The sequence below is a fragment of the Lactuca sativa genome, chromosome 6 (genome assembly GCF_002870075.4).
Source record: "Lactuca sativa cultivar Salinas chromosome 6, Lsat_Salinas_v11, whole genome shotgun sequence".
Classification (NCBI taxonomy): domain Eukaryota; kingdom Viridiplantae; phylum Streptophyta; class Magnoliopsida; order Asterales; family Asteraceae; genus Lactuca; species Lactuca sativa.
In genome coordinates, this window is record NC_056628.2 from 18,719,734 (window position 1) to 18,736,349 (window position 16,616).

The window sequence follows — 16,616 nt, forward strand, 5'->3', positions numbered from 1 at the left end:
ACCATTTTATTTATTTGGACCATTAGAAACCCAAAGGGGTTATGTTGAAAAGAATGAAGGGGCAGAATGCATAACTAGATTAAAATTAAACTATGGTGGTCATATCGAGAACCTTGGAAAACTTTTGTGGCCAAAACTGATATCTTTCCTTTATGTATACACATACAGCCATCTAGATTTATATATACATATAGAGAGAGAAAGAGATGTATAGATATATTCTGCTTATATATAGATACGGATATAGAGAGAGAAAAACGCAGATTTCTATATAAACCCATGGATGCCAAATCCAATGTTTCTCAAATTTGAGAAAATAGGGTGAGGTTTTTGTTGCAAGATAGAGGGAGAGAAAGAGAAAATGGCGGATTCAAGCGATTCTATCTCCATTGACATGGAAACGAGCTCTCTCGCCGGAAAGGTTTGCAGATTGAAGCATCATTAATACCTATATATAATGAGATTGAATGTTTATGTTAAACTTGAGGAATGTACGTTTGTCTGTGTATTTTATATTCGTCCGAGTTTTTTCTTCTTCTAATTTTCTGCAATAATCATCGAGTAATCTTCAGATGACAGCAAGATTTCCATTGATCGATCGATTGATTGAATATGGGATACATACATTACAATTACAATTAAATTAATATCTGATTTTCCGTTTTGCTTTCTGTTCTTTGTCAATTAATTGAAGCAAGAATACGTATAAAGAAATCACACCTTAATTGTTAATCATAAAATTTCGCTTTACCTTTATTTATTACTTTTTGTTCATAAATGCATTTTGTTTATTCGTTTTGATTGCATTTCATCATGATTGACCACCAACTGTAAAGAAACAAATGATTTCTTCATCTGTTGTGCTTAATTTCATTAAAGACGTTGAAGTGTAATCTACTTGTCAATTGTCATTATCAGAAGTTTGTATTTCACTTCGAGGATCTGCTTTTCTTTTTGTTTAAGTTAACTTTTTCAGTGGTTCAGTAAATTCTAAGTAAATATTAGGTAATCTATGATTCCATGAATCCATCGTTTTCTTTGAAAGGGGGATTCGTGTTATTCATTGTGTACTAATTTGAATTGAATCTATATCTTAAATTCATGTTCTCATTGTAACACAAATTAATGATTTCATTTTCAGGAACACCTTGTAAAAACTTCCAGTGGATTTGTTTCTGTTGCCATATATGGAGACCAAGAGAAGCCAGCTCTTATTACATATCCTGATTTAGCTTTAAATCGTAAGTGATTCTGTTTATTCATTCTTTAATCAACAAAATTTTGTTAACATAAAAGAAATCTTGCTTATTTGTTTGCCTGTTTGAACAGATATGTCTTGTTTCCAAGGTCTTTTCTTATGCCCTGAAGCATTTTCTTTACTGATTCATAATTTCTGCATTTACCATATTAGCCCCCCTGGCCATGAGGTCAGCAATCATAACTTCATTTTTATTAATTTATTTATTTTTAAATATATAAACAATTCAATAGTTAAACAATTTGTATTCCTATCTTATTTTGTACATCTTTAAGAGGTTTTGCAGTTGGGAGCTGCAGCAATGTCATATAGTGATCCATTGTTATCTGTTGATGACTTAGCTGATCAGGTTGCTGAGGTTCTTGACTATTTTGGGTAATTTTAAATTTTTATAAAGAGTCTTTTTATTATTTATTTATTTATTTATTTCATTTTCTGATGAATTAATTTTGCAGACGTGGTGCGGTTATGTGCATGGGAGTAACAGCTGGTGCATATGTACTCACCTTGTTTGCTGTAAGGCGAATACTTTTTGTTTTATATATATTTCTAAAATTTTATTTAAATTCTGAATTTGCAAGGTTTAATTAGTCTTTTTACATATTTTGTATAACAGATAAAATATACACGGCGTGTGCTTGGACTCATACTTGTTTCTCCTGTATGCAAAACACCTTCATGGACAGAATGGTTGTGTAACAAGGTTAATTCTCAATACTAATAATAATAATAGTAATTATAATATGCTTTTTTTTATTTTGTAACTTGATTAGTTATTTATTTTGTAGCTTATGGGAAACGTACTTTATTACTATGGGATGTGTGGTTTGATAAAGGAGTTACTTCTAATCCGATACTTCAGCAAGGTGTATATCTTGATAATTATATGATTTTGATTCTATTTTTAAATCTTGATGAGTAATTCGATTTTATTTTGATAATGAAATAACAGGAAGTTCGTGGAGGAGCTATAATTCCAGAAACAGAAATTGTTCACTCGTGTAGAAAAGTAAGTACCGAGTATATAAATATAAATATTTTTTTTAAATAAAATGTTCTCACCATAAACTCGGCTTTTTACAGTTGCTTAGTGAGAGGCAGGGTCCAAATGTGTTCAACTATCTTGAAGCTATTAACGGGTAAGATTTTAATACTTTCTTTTTTATTAAAAAATCATTCGGGATGATTTTATAATTTTTGTCCAATACATGTCATGTCAGACGCAGTATAACCTGTCCTATCATATTTAGTCCTATCCTAATCCAATGTCTGTGTCAGATGCAGACACAGTACACAACCTGTTGTGTTTTGTTATGCGTTGTTTTATCATCTGACGCAGTACAACCTGTTCTGTTTTTTTTTTGTTCAGGAGACCAGATATAACGGAAGGATTAAAGAGGCTGCAATGTCGTTCCCTGATCTTTGTGGGAGAAAATTCTCCATTCAATTCGGACTCTCTCCACATGACTTCAAAACTCGATAGAAGATTCAGTGCATTGGTAGAGGTATTATTATTATGATATGCATTGAACTGAGACTGATGTCAGATGATTATTATTATATAAGTATAATGTTGGTTATATGTATGTATAGGTTCAGGGATGTGGATCGATGGTAACGGAGGAGCAACCAGATGCGATGTTGATACCATTGGAATATTTTCTGATGGGGTTTGGATTTTATAGGCCCTCACAGATGGATGTTAGCCCAAGAAGCCCGTTAAGCCCAAGTTCTATTTCACCCGAGCTTTATACACCGGAAAGTATGGGGTTAAAACTGAAGCCCATTAAAACCCGACATTCACAAATGTAATAATGTGATTGGTTTGGTTGGTATGTTTGCAAGATTTTTGTAATTCTATGTATCTCAGTGACGTGTGAGGATCCGATTAGTAGTGTTTGCATATTATATAGGGGAAGAAGAATGTTTGGAAGGGGGAGGTATATAGATATATAGGACACAAAATGATAGAGAAAGAGAGTAAGAGAGAGCAAAAGATTGAAAATTGTTTTGAAAAGATTTAAGTAGAAAAGGGATAGTATCGTGTATATCTTTCAAATAAAATGTTGTTATATACTCTATTATTATGCCTATTATGGTGAAAAAGAAATTAATAAATTTGAAGGTGAGAGGGGAATGACTATGAGTGCCTTTTCTCGTCTATCTTTTATGTTATTTGATTAATTACATATGAGGATAAGGGGATCTTTCATAGGATATGCATCTTAGTCGTCTTACTAGTATTTGATTCTGCGCTTTGCTGCGGGTTCTTACATGTTTTTTTTTTTTTTTTTTTTTTTTTTTTTTTTTTTTTTATCACAACTAAAAAACACTAAAAGTTTAAAAGAAATGAAAGTTGTATGAATTATTAAAAGTTGAGAAGAGTTTAAGGATTATTTTTGTAAGTTGGATTGTTTATGAATAATCTATAAGAATGTAGTGGTCATAAATATAAAAGGAAGTATTATAATGCGCATTATAAGGAACCTTAAGAAGAATTTAGGAACTATTTTTTACAATTTTTATCTAGTTTCTTGCCGATGTATTTGTTGCTAGCAAAATATGTAGGCTGGTACCATTATATATACCAATCTTGCAACGTGTATTTACAAAAATGTAGATTTTCAATATAAAAGATTGAAAAAAAAGTTATAATGTGGAAAATAGCAAGTAACAAAATAAAAAATGGTATCTATTGTGAAGAAGGGTAATAACTTATGGATTATAAGGGTAAAAAGCAAATAAAAAAAATAAAAAATGTTGCAAAGTGAAAGTTAAGTGGGTTATAAAGGTAAAAAATAAAACAAAAAAAAAAAAAAAAAAAAAAAAAAACTAGGCATGTTAGATAATTTATGAATAAAATATAAAACTGTAAGGACCATTTCTGAAAGTTTAATTCGAAACAATTGAAACATAATATTTGAACTGTAATTCAACCTTGTACACTATGCATTTTGTGTAGTACTTTTAGCTACAGTAAATTTGTAAGAGAAAATGTAAGTTACAATTTGTAATATTTATAATTTATGTTGGATGAAAATTAAAGAAAACAAATCATGTATTTATAATTGTAGAAATTAATTAATTTATGAAATATATTTTAAAAGATAATAGCAAACATGACAAAAAATAAACGGGAACATCCAGTTCGACATTTTAAAAGATAATAAACATGACAAAAAAAAATGGGAACATCCAATTTCAGTTTTTTGTGAATATTTCTCGAAATCTTTTTTTCTTCATTACTTTTTTCAAATAAAATATTCATGGTTTTTGGTAAATAATATGCTATACCTAAAAAAAAGTTATACTTAAAGTAATAAAATCGATTTATTCGCAAATAGATTTTTTTTTTCTTAAAACATTGATAAATAGATTTTTAAGTTTTTGTTCCGTTTAAAAGAAAGAAATAAGGTAGTGAATAGTGACATAGTGTTGTGATTGATGCGAGTACAATGTACATATCCTAGGTTGGTTGACCACTTTCTTTGTATCCATTGAGAAAAAAGACAAGTTTTATTAAAGGGTTATATATATATATATATATATATATATATATATATATATATATATATATATATATATATATATATATATATATATATATATATATATATATATATATATATATATATATATATATATATATATATATATATATATCAATCCGTTGAGAAAAGGCATATGGTAGATTACGATTTATGTCTTATGAGGCATATAAAGATCAAACATATAAGGCACTTTAAGCCAAGCTCGACCATAACTCAACGCTTATCTTTTACTGTTTGTGTATACATACAAAACTATCGTTTTCATATAATTTCAGACTCTTGTCATATTGTTTTTGGATAAACAACAAAAAAAATCAGTATAGTTATGTCCATTTTTTCCGAATTTACAGCACCCACCCAATTTAACATATTTTTATGATTCGACCACTATAACATTTAAAAAAAAACAATCAACCAAGAGGATACAACAATTTAACAAATTTCTTTGGTAGGGATCTGTCAAGAGAATACAACAATCAATCAATATCTTCTCTTGATTCTGACGAAATTCACTATGCTCTCTTCATTGTTTGTGGAATACAAAATTATATGAGGAATATGTGTGTAGTTTTTTCTGAACCCGAAATCTGGTCTTTGGTGATCCATTTATAGATATAGATCGACTGTTTTTCCCTCCGAAAACTATTAACCGAAAATAACTATCAACACAGTTAAAACGAATTTAACATATTTTTAATATAAAATAAAAGTCAAAATAGAAATTTCCTCTTTCTTTCAATGTGGGACAAGTCCCATAGAAAAAGTTTTCCATTTAACCAACAATATTCACTTCTACCTTTCAATCCCCTGTTACTACTAAGATATATACTAACCCCAAGTTGCTTCTTTTGGGTCATAATGGGTTTATTGAATTTGCATTCCTTCCAAACATCTTTTGAAAAAGACAAAACCTCCTTACATGCATTTGGTTTGTTGGCAGAGCTTTAACGATATGAGCTTTTATTAAAGCAAATTAGGCCTTTGATTGTGCTTACAACTTTAGAAATTAAACCAAAAGGAATGTGGCTAGTGGTATAGAAGTTGTTGGAAAGGTTCCTTTTAGCCAATAGATTGAGGGTTCAACTCCCGATTGGATTTGTTTGTAGTTGAAACTTTTAGAGATCATTACAAATACCTTGTAGTTACACAATAGTCATACCGATTTGATTGAATACCCCTCATATTGCTTTTTCCAAAATGTAATTGTGTTTCTGTGTTTGTTCGAGTTTCTTGATGGGTTTTTTGGTTTGTAATGAGAATTGTTGTTGTTCAAAAAAAAAAAGTTATATCGATTTGATCACATTCCATTTCGTTTGATACTTTTTCAACTCAAACTCTTTACACCAAATTAACACTCTCTTAGATAAAACTATATACACACCTTAAAGCTCAACACGACAGAACTTTATGACATAAATCATGAACAGTTTCAATGATGCATTATATGTATCATGTTAAGAAAAGAAATGGCTACAATGAGTCCAAGTGCAAAGGTTGAGGATAACTCTCTGTTCACATGTTTCCCAACTATTCACAAGTTTCCTAACTTCAACATTATTTTTTTTACTTCCTTTTTGACATGCATGGGATTCACATACTAAAGTATAAAGTATCATTTTCTATAACCAGAATATATACAATATACTTGGTGTCTTTGCATATCATAAAAAATCATTTTGAACCTTTACATACATATGCATTGTCCAAAAGTTTACTAAGATTGTTACTTTTAACTAATGTAGATGGTTTTGCAAAAAATGAATGGCAATCTATAAGAAACTTAAACCTTTTGGCTAATTGACATATGGTATTTTATTATTTAATTAAAGTTGATATATAGAACAAGTGGGCTTCAACGAATGATTGCTAGTTAGCCAACATTTATTTATTTATATATATATTTGTTAAATTAGATAAGAGCACCTCTTGATAACAACACTTTAACTCTATTTGGAATCTTTAATTAATTACAACTACCAATAAAATTATACAATTTGATTTGCGAAAGTCGATATCATTGCAACTGTTGACAATGAAATCAAAGAACTATTTGTGAATAATCGAATACTAAAACTAACCCCCAAATTTATTTGATTCAACAAAGAAAGAAAGAAATCAAGAAAAAAAAAAAAAAAGATTTACTAATTAAAGCTTCAACACCACCCTATCAGAATCTTTGACTTTTGGTGGTAGAAGTAGAAGTCATCATACCTGGTCCACCACCAGCAGCACCACCAGTTGTGCCGCCCATCGCCGGCCGGCGTAATGATTGTCATTAACTCATTCATTCGCTACCATGCAGAGAAGACATGGCCACCACACTCAATTTCTGAAGATTCAATTTTACGACAGTATCTGTAAACATCTTCGTATCCTCCACCGTGTTCCCTTCTGGTATATCAACAATGTAAGATTCCAAAACAATGGTGTAAACCTTTCCATCTTTGTTGAACTCATTGACAGAAGTAACAGAAAGATAGTTATTCAATCGGTGTTCTCCACCCACAACACGAAAACTCAAGATGTGTTTCTCATCGTCCAAAAGCTCGAGCCTTTCTGTGCTGGTGGACGCCGGAAGGCCTGAGATGACGGTGACTTCTCGGATACTCCCAACACCGCCATCACCAATCATGTTACAGCTCTTGATGAAATGCTTGTAGCTTTGTGGGTTGTCAAAGCGGCGTATCAAGGGCCACACCACGTGGGCGGGGGCGTCGATGCGCTGCGTGATCAGTGAGGTGCATGTGTTTGGCATTTTGTCGAACATGTGGTAGGCATTAATTATGGGTTTTAGCTCTGAATATTCATCTGGAGTCAGGCCTTGTGGGATTGAATTATTTCTGTCCATTTCAAGAACCAGAATAATTAGCAATCAAGCAACTGAGTAGGGTTAGCTAGTTTGAATGAATCATCAAGGAAGAGAGATGAGATGGGGATACTGCTCTGCTAAATTAAGAACAAGATCACATGGAAATGGGTTTGATTGTTTGAAGGTGATGGGAGAAGAGAGGAGAGGAGAGGAGAGGAGAGGAGAGAGGTTGGTGGATAGGACAATGGCACATGAACCATGGAGGTAGAAGGGTTTTCTTATGAATTTTTAGAACTTTAGGGGTCACTCCTTCAAACTTTTGAGTTATTTGCCCTTTAGGTTACAAGAAAGTTTATATTTGCCCCTCCTACTTTTCTTGTGTTTCTATTCAGTCATTTTTAAACCAATTATTCCATTTGGGTTAGCTTTACTTTATATCAAGTAATGATAAAATCCTTTAGCTTTGAAATTTATGGAAATCATTTCTAGTGATTTTTCAACCAAACACAACGTTGATGAATTTGTCCATTCCAATTCATTTGGACTTCTTCTATGTAAAACTGATTAATGCATCTTTTTGACAAACTAGATTTTAAATTTTCAAATTCTCAAAGCTAAAGTAATATATAATTTTTTTTCTAAGAAAACATTTTTTTGTAAAAAGATAAATGTACATTAGCTTTAAGAAAATGATTTATTTGAATTGGTTTCTATATGTGAATATGGAATAATTATTTACATGTCCCAACATCTGTAACACATTATTTTCTTGACTTGTATATGATAAGCAAATCCACCTTGCAAATTGTATACGATAAGCAAATCCACTTAACTGGTATGTGAATCAAGACGTTTATTGAGGTATACATGATGTATGGTTTTGGATAAGAAGTACGTATACTCTAACTACAAGGACCGGAATTGAAAATATATGAAACCAAGGGGATCAAAGTATGAATTTGGATATTGCTTAATAATTTATGGCCAAGTTGCGCAGGATTGAGGTTTCTTCCCAATTAAGGGATGGTGGATTTGATAAACAATTTGTTGAGAGTCAACTTAACTCTTCAAGTTTGTGCAACATGACCCCAGGCCATCATATATATTTATAATTTTTTATACAATTATGCACCACCCAAAATCTTCCTTAGAAGCTATATTATTACTATTTTTAGTTAGATTGTGACTTCGCCTTCCTATAATTAGAAACTTAACATCATTACTTTCTTGTAAAAATAATTAGAATCAAGTTTAATATATAAAAGTCTAAATGTTTTTCGAAATTAATTTCATATAAGGCTTAACAGATTGTAAATCTACATGACATGAGTTACATCATTATCAAACACATGCAACATCCTGGATATTTATATTTACTACAAAGATGAAGTTTTCTTTATAATTTGTCACAACTTTTATTAATATGGACATCATGACTAATTTTACTTGAAATCGAGATGACAGTCATCATTATTATTATTATTATTATTATTTTGTGATTGTGGTATGGATCTTTGTTTAATAACCCGAAAGGATAGGTGGAAAAAACATTTTTTGAACAAAATGTTTCATGAAAGTAATTGCTTATATGTTGTAAACATTTAGTACGCAGAGTTTAAATAACTAGCTTTAAATAATGCAAGTAAAGATCCCTACATATAAATAATAACATTTCATACCATGGTAAAATGCTCCTTAAGACCTTTAACCCCTTCATTTTGATTATATTACAATACATATTTATAAATCATATATTCATACCCTCCTACTCAAATTAATGGTATGATTTTTCTCCACTATTAAACAATTAGAAATGGCAAAGGTAAACACAATTTGACACATAGAATATTAATTAGCTAGTCGGCGTTGATGAGATATAGTTAACTTAATTAAAATCCAATGTATATAATAAGATTTATATTTATTTTGCTCTTTCATTTGTTGGTGGTTTTAATGTTACGTGACATTTTTTGTAATGGAAACTAACATGTGAGCTAAAAGACTTTTTATTTGTAATTTGAATTATAAGTCGGTACAATAGAAAAGCGGGGGTCAAGGGGCTCCACCCCTTGCAGGGTCTTTGTTGGTGATTTTAGTGTTATCAACATATTTTGGTGTAATTGGTATTAATGATGAGATAGGCCGAACTTCATTTACTAACCGAGCTTGGAGGTATGAGAGTACACACTTGGTGTGATAATTATGGACTCGGAAATATGGGGGTCTGGGGCAACACCCCTGGGTGCAAGGGTTTCAAGGGGCTGCAATTCCTTGGCTGGGTCTAGGGGCAGCGCCCCGAAACCTAAACGGATTTTACATTGGCTCCATGTAATTTTCTGCCAAAACTCTCCTGATGACATCTTGATGATGTAAGCGTTAGTTATGTCTAATAACTACCGGTTTTGGCGCCAAATATGAAGGCAAACACCACAACCTCTTTTCCCTCTAGTATAAGAACCTTTCTCTGGTTCTAGAAAAATGGTTGGAACTCATATACAGTAAAAGTATATTTTGTTCTCTCTATCTCTACAGAACACAAAACAACAAGGTATATTTATGTGTTTTGATTTTGGAAGTGGCCAAATTTCAAAAATGCATTTCTTGGATTATCCCAAAATGGATTTCAGGATACCCCAGGCATAAGGATTAAAATCACAGATTTTAAAAAGTGAGTGCAATCACGATCCTAGAAATTATCCAAGTTAATCAATATTCTAAGACCCGAAAATCTTACAGTCATAGGGGCAGCGCCCATAGAGGGGTCCAAGGAGCAGAACCCCCTGGCGGTAGTTTGGGGCAGCGCCCCAAAAGGTCTTCGGAAATTTGAATTAGTTTCATTATGGAAAAACCGTATTCTAGTGGGTGATTATGGTAAGATTGACAAATCTCGTCAGTTTTGGAAACCATTGATTAAGACATTAAGTTCAAGATTCTCCTAACTAATTTAGAAGATAGAAACTCTAATCTATCATGCATATATATGACTCGTCTTTTGAGTCGTAGAGAACCCTTCTCAACTCTTTTTCTTCTACAATAAACTCAGAATTAGTTTGACAATTTGACTTGTGTTTCTGTGCCTAGATACATAAATATCCTTTTGGATTATCCTATATTGGATTTCATGTAACACAAGCATATGGTGAAAATATCAGTTGGCAAAATGAACTTATACGATCCATAAGTAATTCGATTCTCCACCATCACCTTACTTATATTCCCCAACATCCAGGGTCGGCCCATGGGCCTAGACAAGCTGGACGACCACCATAGGCCCCCAAATGCCATAGGGCCCCCATTTTGTACTGGGTGTATTAAGTTACCCCATTATTTTTTAGCCTAGTCCACTAGTTTAAGGCCCAATCCTAACATTATTAGGCGCTAAAAAAACTGAGAAAGCGGGAGCTAGAATATGTAGCGTCAAGTGTGCGATGTGAATTCCAATTTCCAAGGATATGAATACCGATTTCTATGGAAACTCCAAATGCATTTGCAACACACTTCCACTCGAGACTGCATCCAACAATAGATACTTCGATCTCTCTTTTTTATACGATTGCCAATTTCTTATTATTCTTCTTTTTTGATTTCTGATTGCACGATTTCTTTCTTCCCCATCTGATGGATTTTTCCCTTGATTGAGAGTTGTCGAGATCTTGTCGCATTGACGCTTGCACCCATTGAGAGTTGAGAGCTGATCGATTTCCTCTATGATTTCTGATCCAACGATTCATATCTCACACAGTCAATTCTTATTTCTGATCTTGAAATACCTTATTGATTTCTATTTCTTTATGAAAGGCCGAATCATAGAGTTCAAAGACGCAAATCGTGCAATTAGTTTCTGAATCAATGTAAGTTCAAAGCTTCTTCTATGTTAAATTCGATTTATCTAATCTGATGCAAATTTGATTTTATTCTTACCATGTAATTCAAATATCGATATTTTAGGCTGTTAGCGTCAATTTTTTTAATCAGATGCAATATATGATTTTTTTTCATATATAGTCATATAGGTTTCGAAGTTAAATTCAATTTTTTTCGTAATCTGATGTTGTGACTTAGATTATAATAATCTAATTTCTATTGCATTCTTTGGCTGTCAAACTCAATTTTTTCTAATATGATGTTGTGACTTCAGTTATTCTGGTTTATGTTGTAATCTTCGACTATTAAACTCGATTTTGTTTACATATGTTGTTGTGACTTCGATTATTTTGATTTCTGGTGCATTTAGATTTTTTATTCTAACACAGTTACATTATGAAATTCACGTTTCTTATATAATAAGATAATAAGGTAATGTCACACTAAAGTCTACAAGCTAAGGGCTCCAGTTTTTTCTTTGCCCTAGACTACAAATTGTCTTGGATGGGCCTCCCAACATCATCTTCACAGAATCACAGTGGAATATTATTATATCTCTTTCAAATAAATTACTTCTCTGCTTTTGTTTTTATGTGATAAATGGTCAAAGATTATTCAATTGACAGTCTTTTCTAGAGGAAGTTCCAACAAAATAAAAGGTATATAACGTCAACTTGGTGGTGGTTTGAATCGAATAAGGAAAAGAGGAGGAGTAAAATGTGAAAAGAAAACAAAAGGAAATGAGTAAAAGTGGAGGGATCATTATTGGGACAATGATGAAGTAGAAGGGCCTGTTTTGAAATTACACATGTGAAAACTGAAAAAGGAGTTTGACAAAGTGCCAAGCGATCCAAACTCCCTATTTTGGAGGGTTCCGCCACCAGAGCAGCCTTAAACCATGCACCTCCTCGCATCTTTTCATTTCAATTGTGAGGTGTACTTTTTGTACCCCTTTACTTTCCTCATATGTATCATGCAAAATCAATGTTTTAAAAACCGGTGTTTTAGTTGAATCGATACGATAATCGGTTTCTGGTTCAACCGCCGAGTCAACCGGTTTCTATAGTTTTTATATTTTTTCCTATTTTCTTACACATACATACATATATAAATCATGAATTCGATGTTTATAAATTCAAACATTAAAAATACATATAAAAATAAGTTTAGATGAATCCAAATACATTAAAATAACAGATAACCATAAATTTTAGCGTTTTACATCAATCCATATACGTCAAAAAGAAAATAAAATATAATAACGTAACGAAATATAGTTTTAAATGAATATAAACACATCAAAAAACTTTATAACATTTATCATATGTTTTTATTTAAAGAAAATTAAATAGATATAAAAAAATAACCAAAGTTTATTATGTAAATTATTTTTTTTCATGTATTTTTATTCGATCTAACCGGTTCAACCGATTTATTTTGACCGGTTCAATTGGGTTTTTCTAAACACCGGCCGGTTAAATCCGGTTTAGAAATCAATGTAAAACCGGTGATAGTTGAACCACTCCCTTCTCTGGTTCTTGATCCAACCGGTTCAAACCGGATTTTAAAACATTGTACAAAATACACTATTTATCTCCAACCATGATACCTTCGTCTCCATATATAAAGTATAAAACGATACAACATCATGATATGAAATTGTATTCGACTAAAATTGTGTCCATATCTTATGGTAATTTTAATGTCCTCAAATCATTCAATGTAACCCGAATTTATGTAATTAAGTGTCAAAAATGTCGAACTAGTTTGAACCTGTAGACACCCTCTTGTGGGGGTCAAGTCTATGATTGTATATGTTTGCACATATTATGTTTTTTGTTACTTGATGACAATTACTAATGAGAAATTTCTAAAAAAGTCTTAAAAATTTAGGGGTGTGTATGGGGCGGTTTGGTTTGGTTATTGGTCAAAACCGAACCATAATCATTATGATTGGTTATCGCATCTTGGTAGCCATTGAGTATGGTTAATATTGGTTATGGTTAATGGTTTTTGTTGGTTAACGATTTTGATTAATGGTTAATATTGGTTAACCATAATGTTCAAAATAATATAAATAGTGAAAGTATATTGACATAAATGTTGAAAAGAGAATACAAAAATGTCATCGGCGCCAATGTTTGTAATCTAGCTTATAGTAATAGAAAAAATGTGTACCATCGATACTCAGAGTGAGATAACACATAGTTACATTCAAAATAAAGAACATTCAATAAAAATATAAAAAATTAAACAAAATTGACATTAATAATTTCATATATTGATAATTGATATTAATATTAAAATAAAGTCATACATTCATACACGTTCAATGCGATTAAATCAAAAACTATAAAATAAAATAGACAAACATTCATATTATGTGTTATCTAGATAAAAAAAATTCAATCGCTCATGTATATTCAATGTGGTTAAGTCAAAAACAGTAAATAAAAAAAAAAAAGCCAAAAAATTCAAAAAAAAAAACATTCTTAATATATCACAAAGTCAAGAAGAACCAAAAACTTAACTTACCTAGAAGTCTTGATTATAAATCAAAAAATCCTTCGAACATGATTATAAAGTCAAAATAATCTTCGATTAGGATTAACGGTGTGAGAAGCCTCCGATTATGATTATGAGTGTGAAGATTAAACTAATTGAAAATAATGTTTACAAATTGTAAAATTAGCCGATTAGAAATTACAACATTAATCAATAATCTAACTCAATGCATGATTGGAAGATTTTGTGTGTCTGTTAATGATTTGATTGCTCGTTCGTCTCCAAGTAAGTGAGATTAATGAATTGTATTTTGAAAATTTAATGGGTCTTAAATAAGTTTGACTATATTATTTTATATATAATCTGTAATTTTTATATATTAAAATATAAAGTTTACAGTTCGGTTAATAATGGTTCGGTTAACCTATAAAATCATAACCGAATCGTTAATTACCGGTTAACAAAAATTAGAAACCGAACCAACGGTTTTTAAAATGGTTCGGTTATACTGGTTAATTTGGTTTTGGTTCGGTTTTTCGGTTATTATGTTCACCCTATTAAAATTTTACCCTAATTTATGAAAAAGTTACAAATAAATTTTGTTTATGAAAAAACATTAATTAGCGGTAAAAATAGCGATTTGACCATTTTTTTCGGTTTACCGATTTCATTACTTACCTATTTCATTAAAGTTTCATTATTTTACCCTAATTTGCGAATAAGTCTCAAACTAAAATTTAATGATGTTTAGGCCATTTTCTCCATGTACCATACATTTTATCAGTTTCATTGCTGACTTAGACATCTAGTCATTAAATTAGCTGAAAAGATGGATACGATGAGTTACATAATGTTACATTTATTATAAAATTTGATATTCATCTCATCGGTTCATTTATGACTATGTATCTAGGTCAGTAATGAAACCAATAAAATGTGTGTTTCCAAGAAAAAAAAATGGTAGGAAATAAGTTGATGTCTGATGAGATGGATATATTGGGTTACATAAGATTAGATGTAACACCGTAAATTTTCAAACAAAATTTTCATTTAAAAATCACAATCATTTCATCATCAGAATAACAAAAACCCCAAACTATTTAGTTATCAAAACACATGTTCATAAATTGTTCAAAACACAATGCAGGATCCTCCAAATAATATCTCCACTCGTGTATGTACAATCAAGCGGGTGCCTTCTCTTGATCCTAAAAAGTACCTGAAACACATAACACATAACATGGTAAGCATAAAGCTTACTGAGTTCCCCAAAATACCACACACATCTCATTGGCCTCTCATGGCTATACTCGAATAAGACCCTCCGGTCAATGTGTCTCAGTGGAACCCTCCGGTCCCACAACTCGGGTGGACCCTCGGGTCCTAACTTAGTAAGCTCAGAATAATACACAACATAAATCATAGAGACATAATGCAAGATATCACAATACTCAATATAGGCACATAAGACCCTCCGATCACACAAAGGTTGCCACTCTAGGTAAGTATAGTGAGAAGACTCACCTCGTAAGCAAGCAATGAAACTGAATACCCCTCGAACAGTCTAACCCCCGCCGACATGTAATAAGCATCTCTAATTAACACTTAAAGATCACAACTATAAATAAACTCATGATAGTGCCTCTTTAACTCTTGGGATGGGTAAAAGACCATTTTACCCCTCCATGACCTCTATCCCTCAAGTTTGACCAAACCCTAAAGTCAACAGAAGTCAACACTCTAGTCAACAGTCCATGTTGACCCAACTCGTCGAGTGCATCTATGCAACTCGTGAGTCCCTTAGGTTCCTCAGAACCCTCATGAAAGTCCAACTCAACTCGCCGAGTTGACCTGTCAACTCGTTGAGTTACCGCGTGTTCAGTCTCATCGGGAAAACCCTAGCCGACTCATCGAGTCAGCTCATTGACTCGGCGAGTCAATTCAGTCTGTATTCTCATTCAGAAGTTTTAAGGTAGATCTACCACTCCAAACCCTAGATCTAGTCTCCCAAGGCACGAATGTCACGTAAAGCTTCGATCTTTACGTTCATGCATGACATATTTGCTCCATAATGCCAATACAAAGCTCCCACAAGGGTTTGGTGCTCAAAGGCTTGCCTCTAGCCCCATAAAGCTTGGGTCTTTGGACTCACAAGACCTCCTACAATCCTGATCTAAGGTTTCAACCTCAAGATATGCTCAAGGGACTCAATAACACAAGATGGATGGGGAAAAGCCCTTGAACTCCCCAAACTAAGATCTCACAAGAAAAATGATCAAGATAGCATTTTTCTACCTCAAAGAGAAGCTATCCTCTGAGAACCTCTAGATCCAAACGTCCCTCCTTGCTCCAAGCCTTGATACTTTCCTCTTCTTCTCTCAAGGTGCACCAAAATGCTCAAGATAGCCTCTCCTTCTCACACAACAAAGCTAAAACTGGATTAGGGTTCTTCACAATGCTCAAGGGTGATGAGGGAGGCGGAAATGAGGGCTTAAGGCCCTTTAAATAGGACACAAACCCGGAGATTTAGGGTTTCCTCGCACAACGCCAACTCGGCGAGTCGGATCTCTGACTCGTCGAGTTGGTCATTAAACCCACGTGACCAATCTGATTCTACTTGACTAGTCGG

At 32.3% G+C, this 16,616-nt stretch overlaps 2 protein-coding genes across 2 annotated transcripts; one reads left to right on the top strand and one right to left on the bottom strand.

The window, feature by feature from the left end:
* Positions 1 to 209: 209 nt before the first annotated feature.
* LOC111906070 (protein NDL2) lies at positions 210 to 3,395 on the top strand. The gene is made up of 11 exons (XM_023901802.2): positions 210 to 421; positions 1,142 to 1,241; positions 1,330 to 1,427; positions 1,545 to 1,633; positions 1,714 to 1,774; positions 1,875 to 1,961; positions 2,047 to 2,124; positions 2,211 to 2,267; positions 2,342 to 2,397; positions 2,628 to 2,763; positions 2,852 to 3,395. The coding sequence occupies exons 1-11, from the start codon at positions 362 to 364 to the stop codon at positions 3,068 to 3,070; spliced, it is 1,041 nt and encodes a 346-aa protein (XP_023757570.1). The 5' UTR covers positions 210 to 361; the 3' UTR covers positions 3,071 to 3,395.
* A 3,340-nt stretch (positions 3,396 to 6,735) lies between these two features.
* On the bottom strand, positions 6,736 to 7,887 carry LOC111906069 (abscisic acid receptor PYL2). The gene has a single exon (XM_023901801.3). The coding sequence runs from the start codon at positions 7,655 to 7,657 to the stop codon at positions 7,094 to 7,096; it is 564 nt and encodes a 187-aa protein (XP_023757569.1). The 5' UTR covers positions 7,658 to 7,887; the 3' UTR covers positions 6,736 to 7,093.
* Positions 7,888 to 16,616: the final 8,729 nt, after the last annotated feature.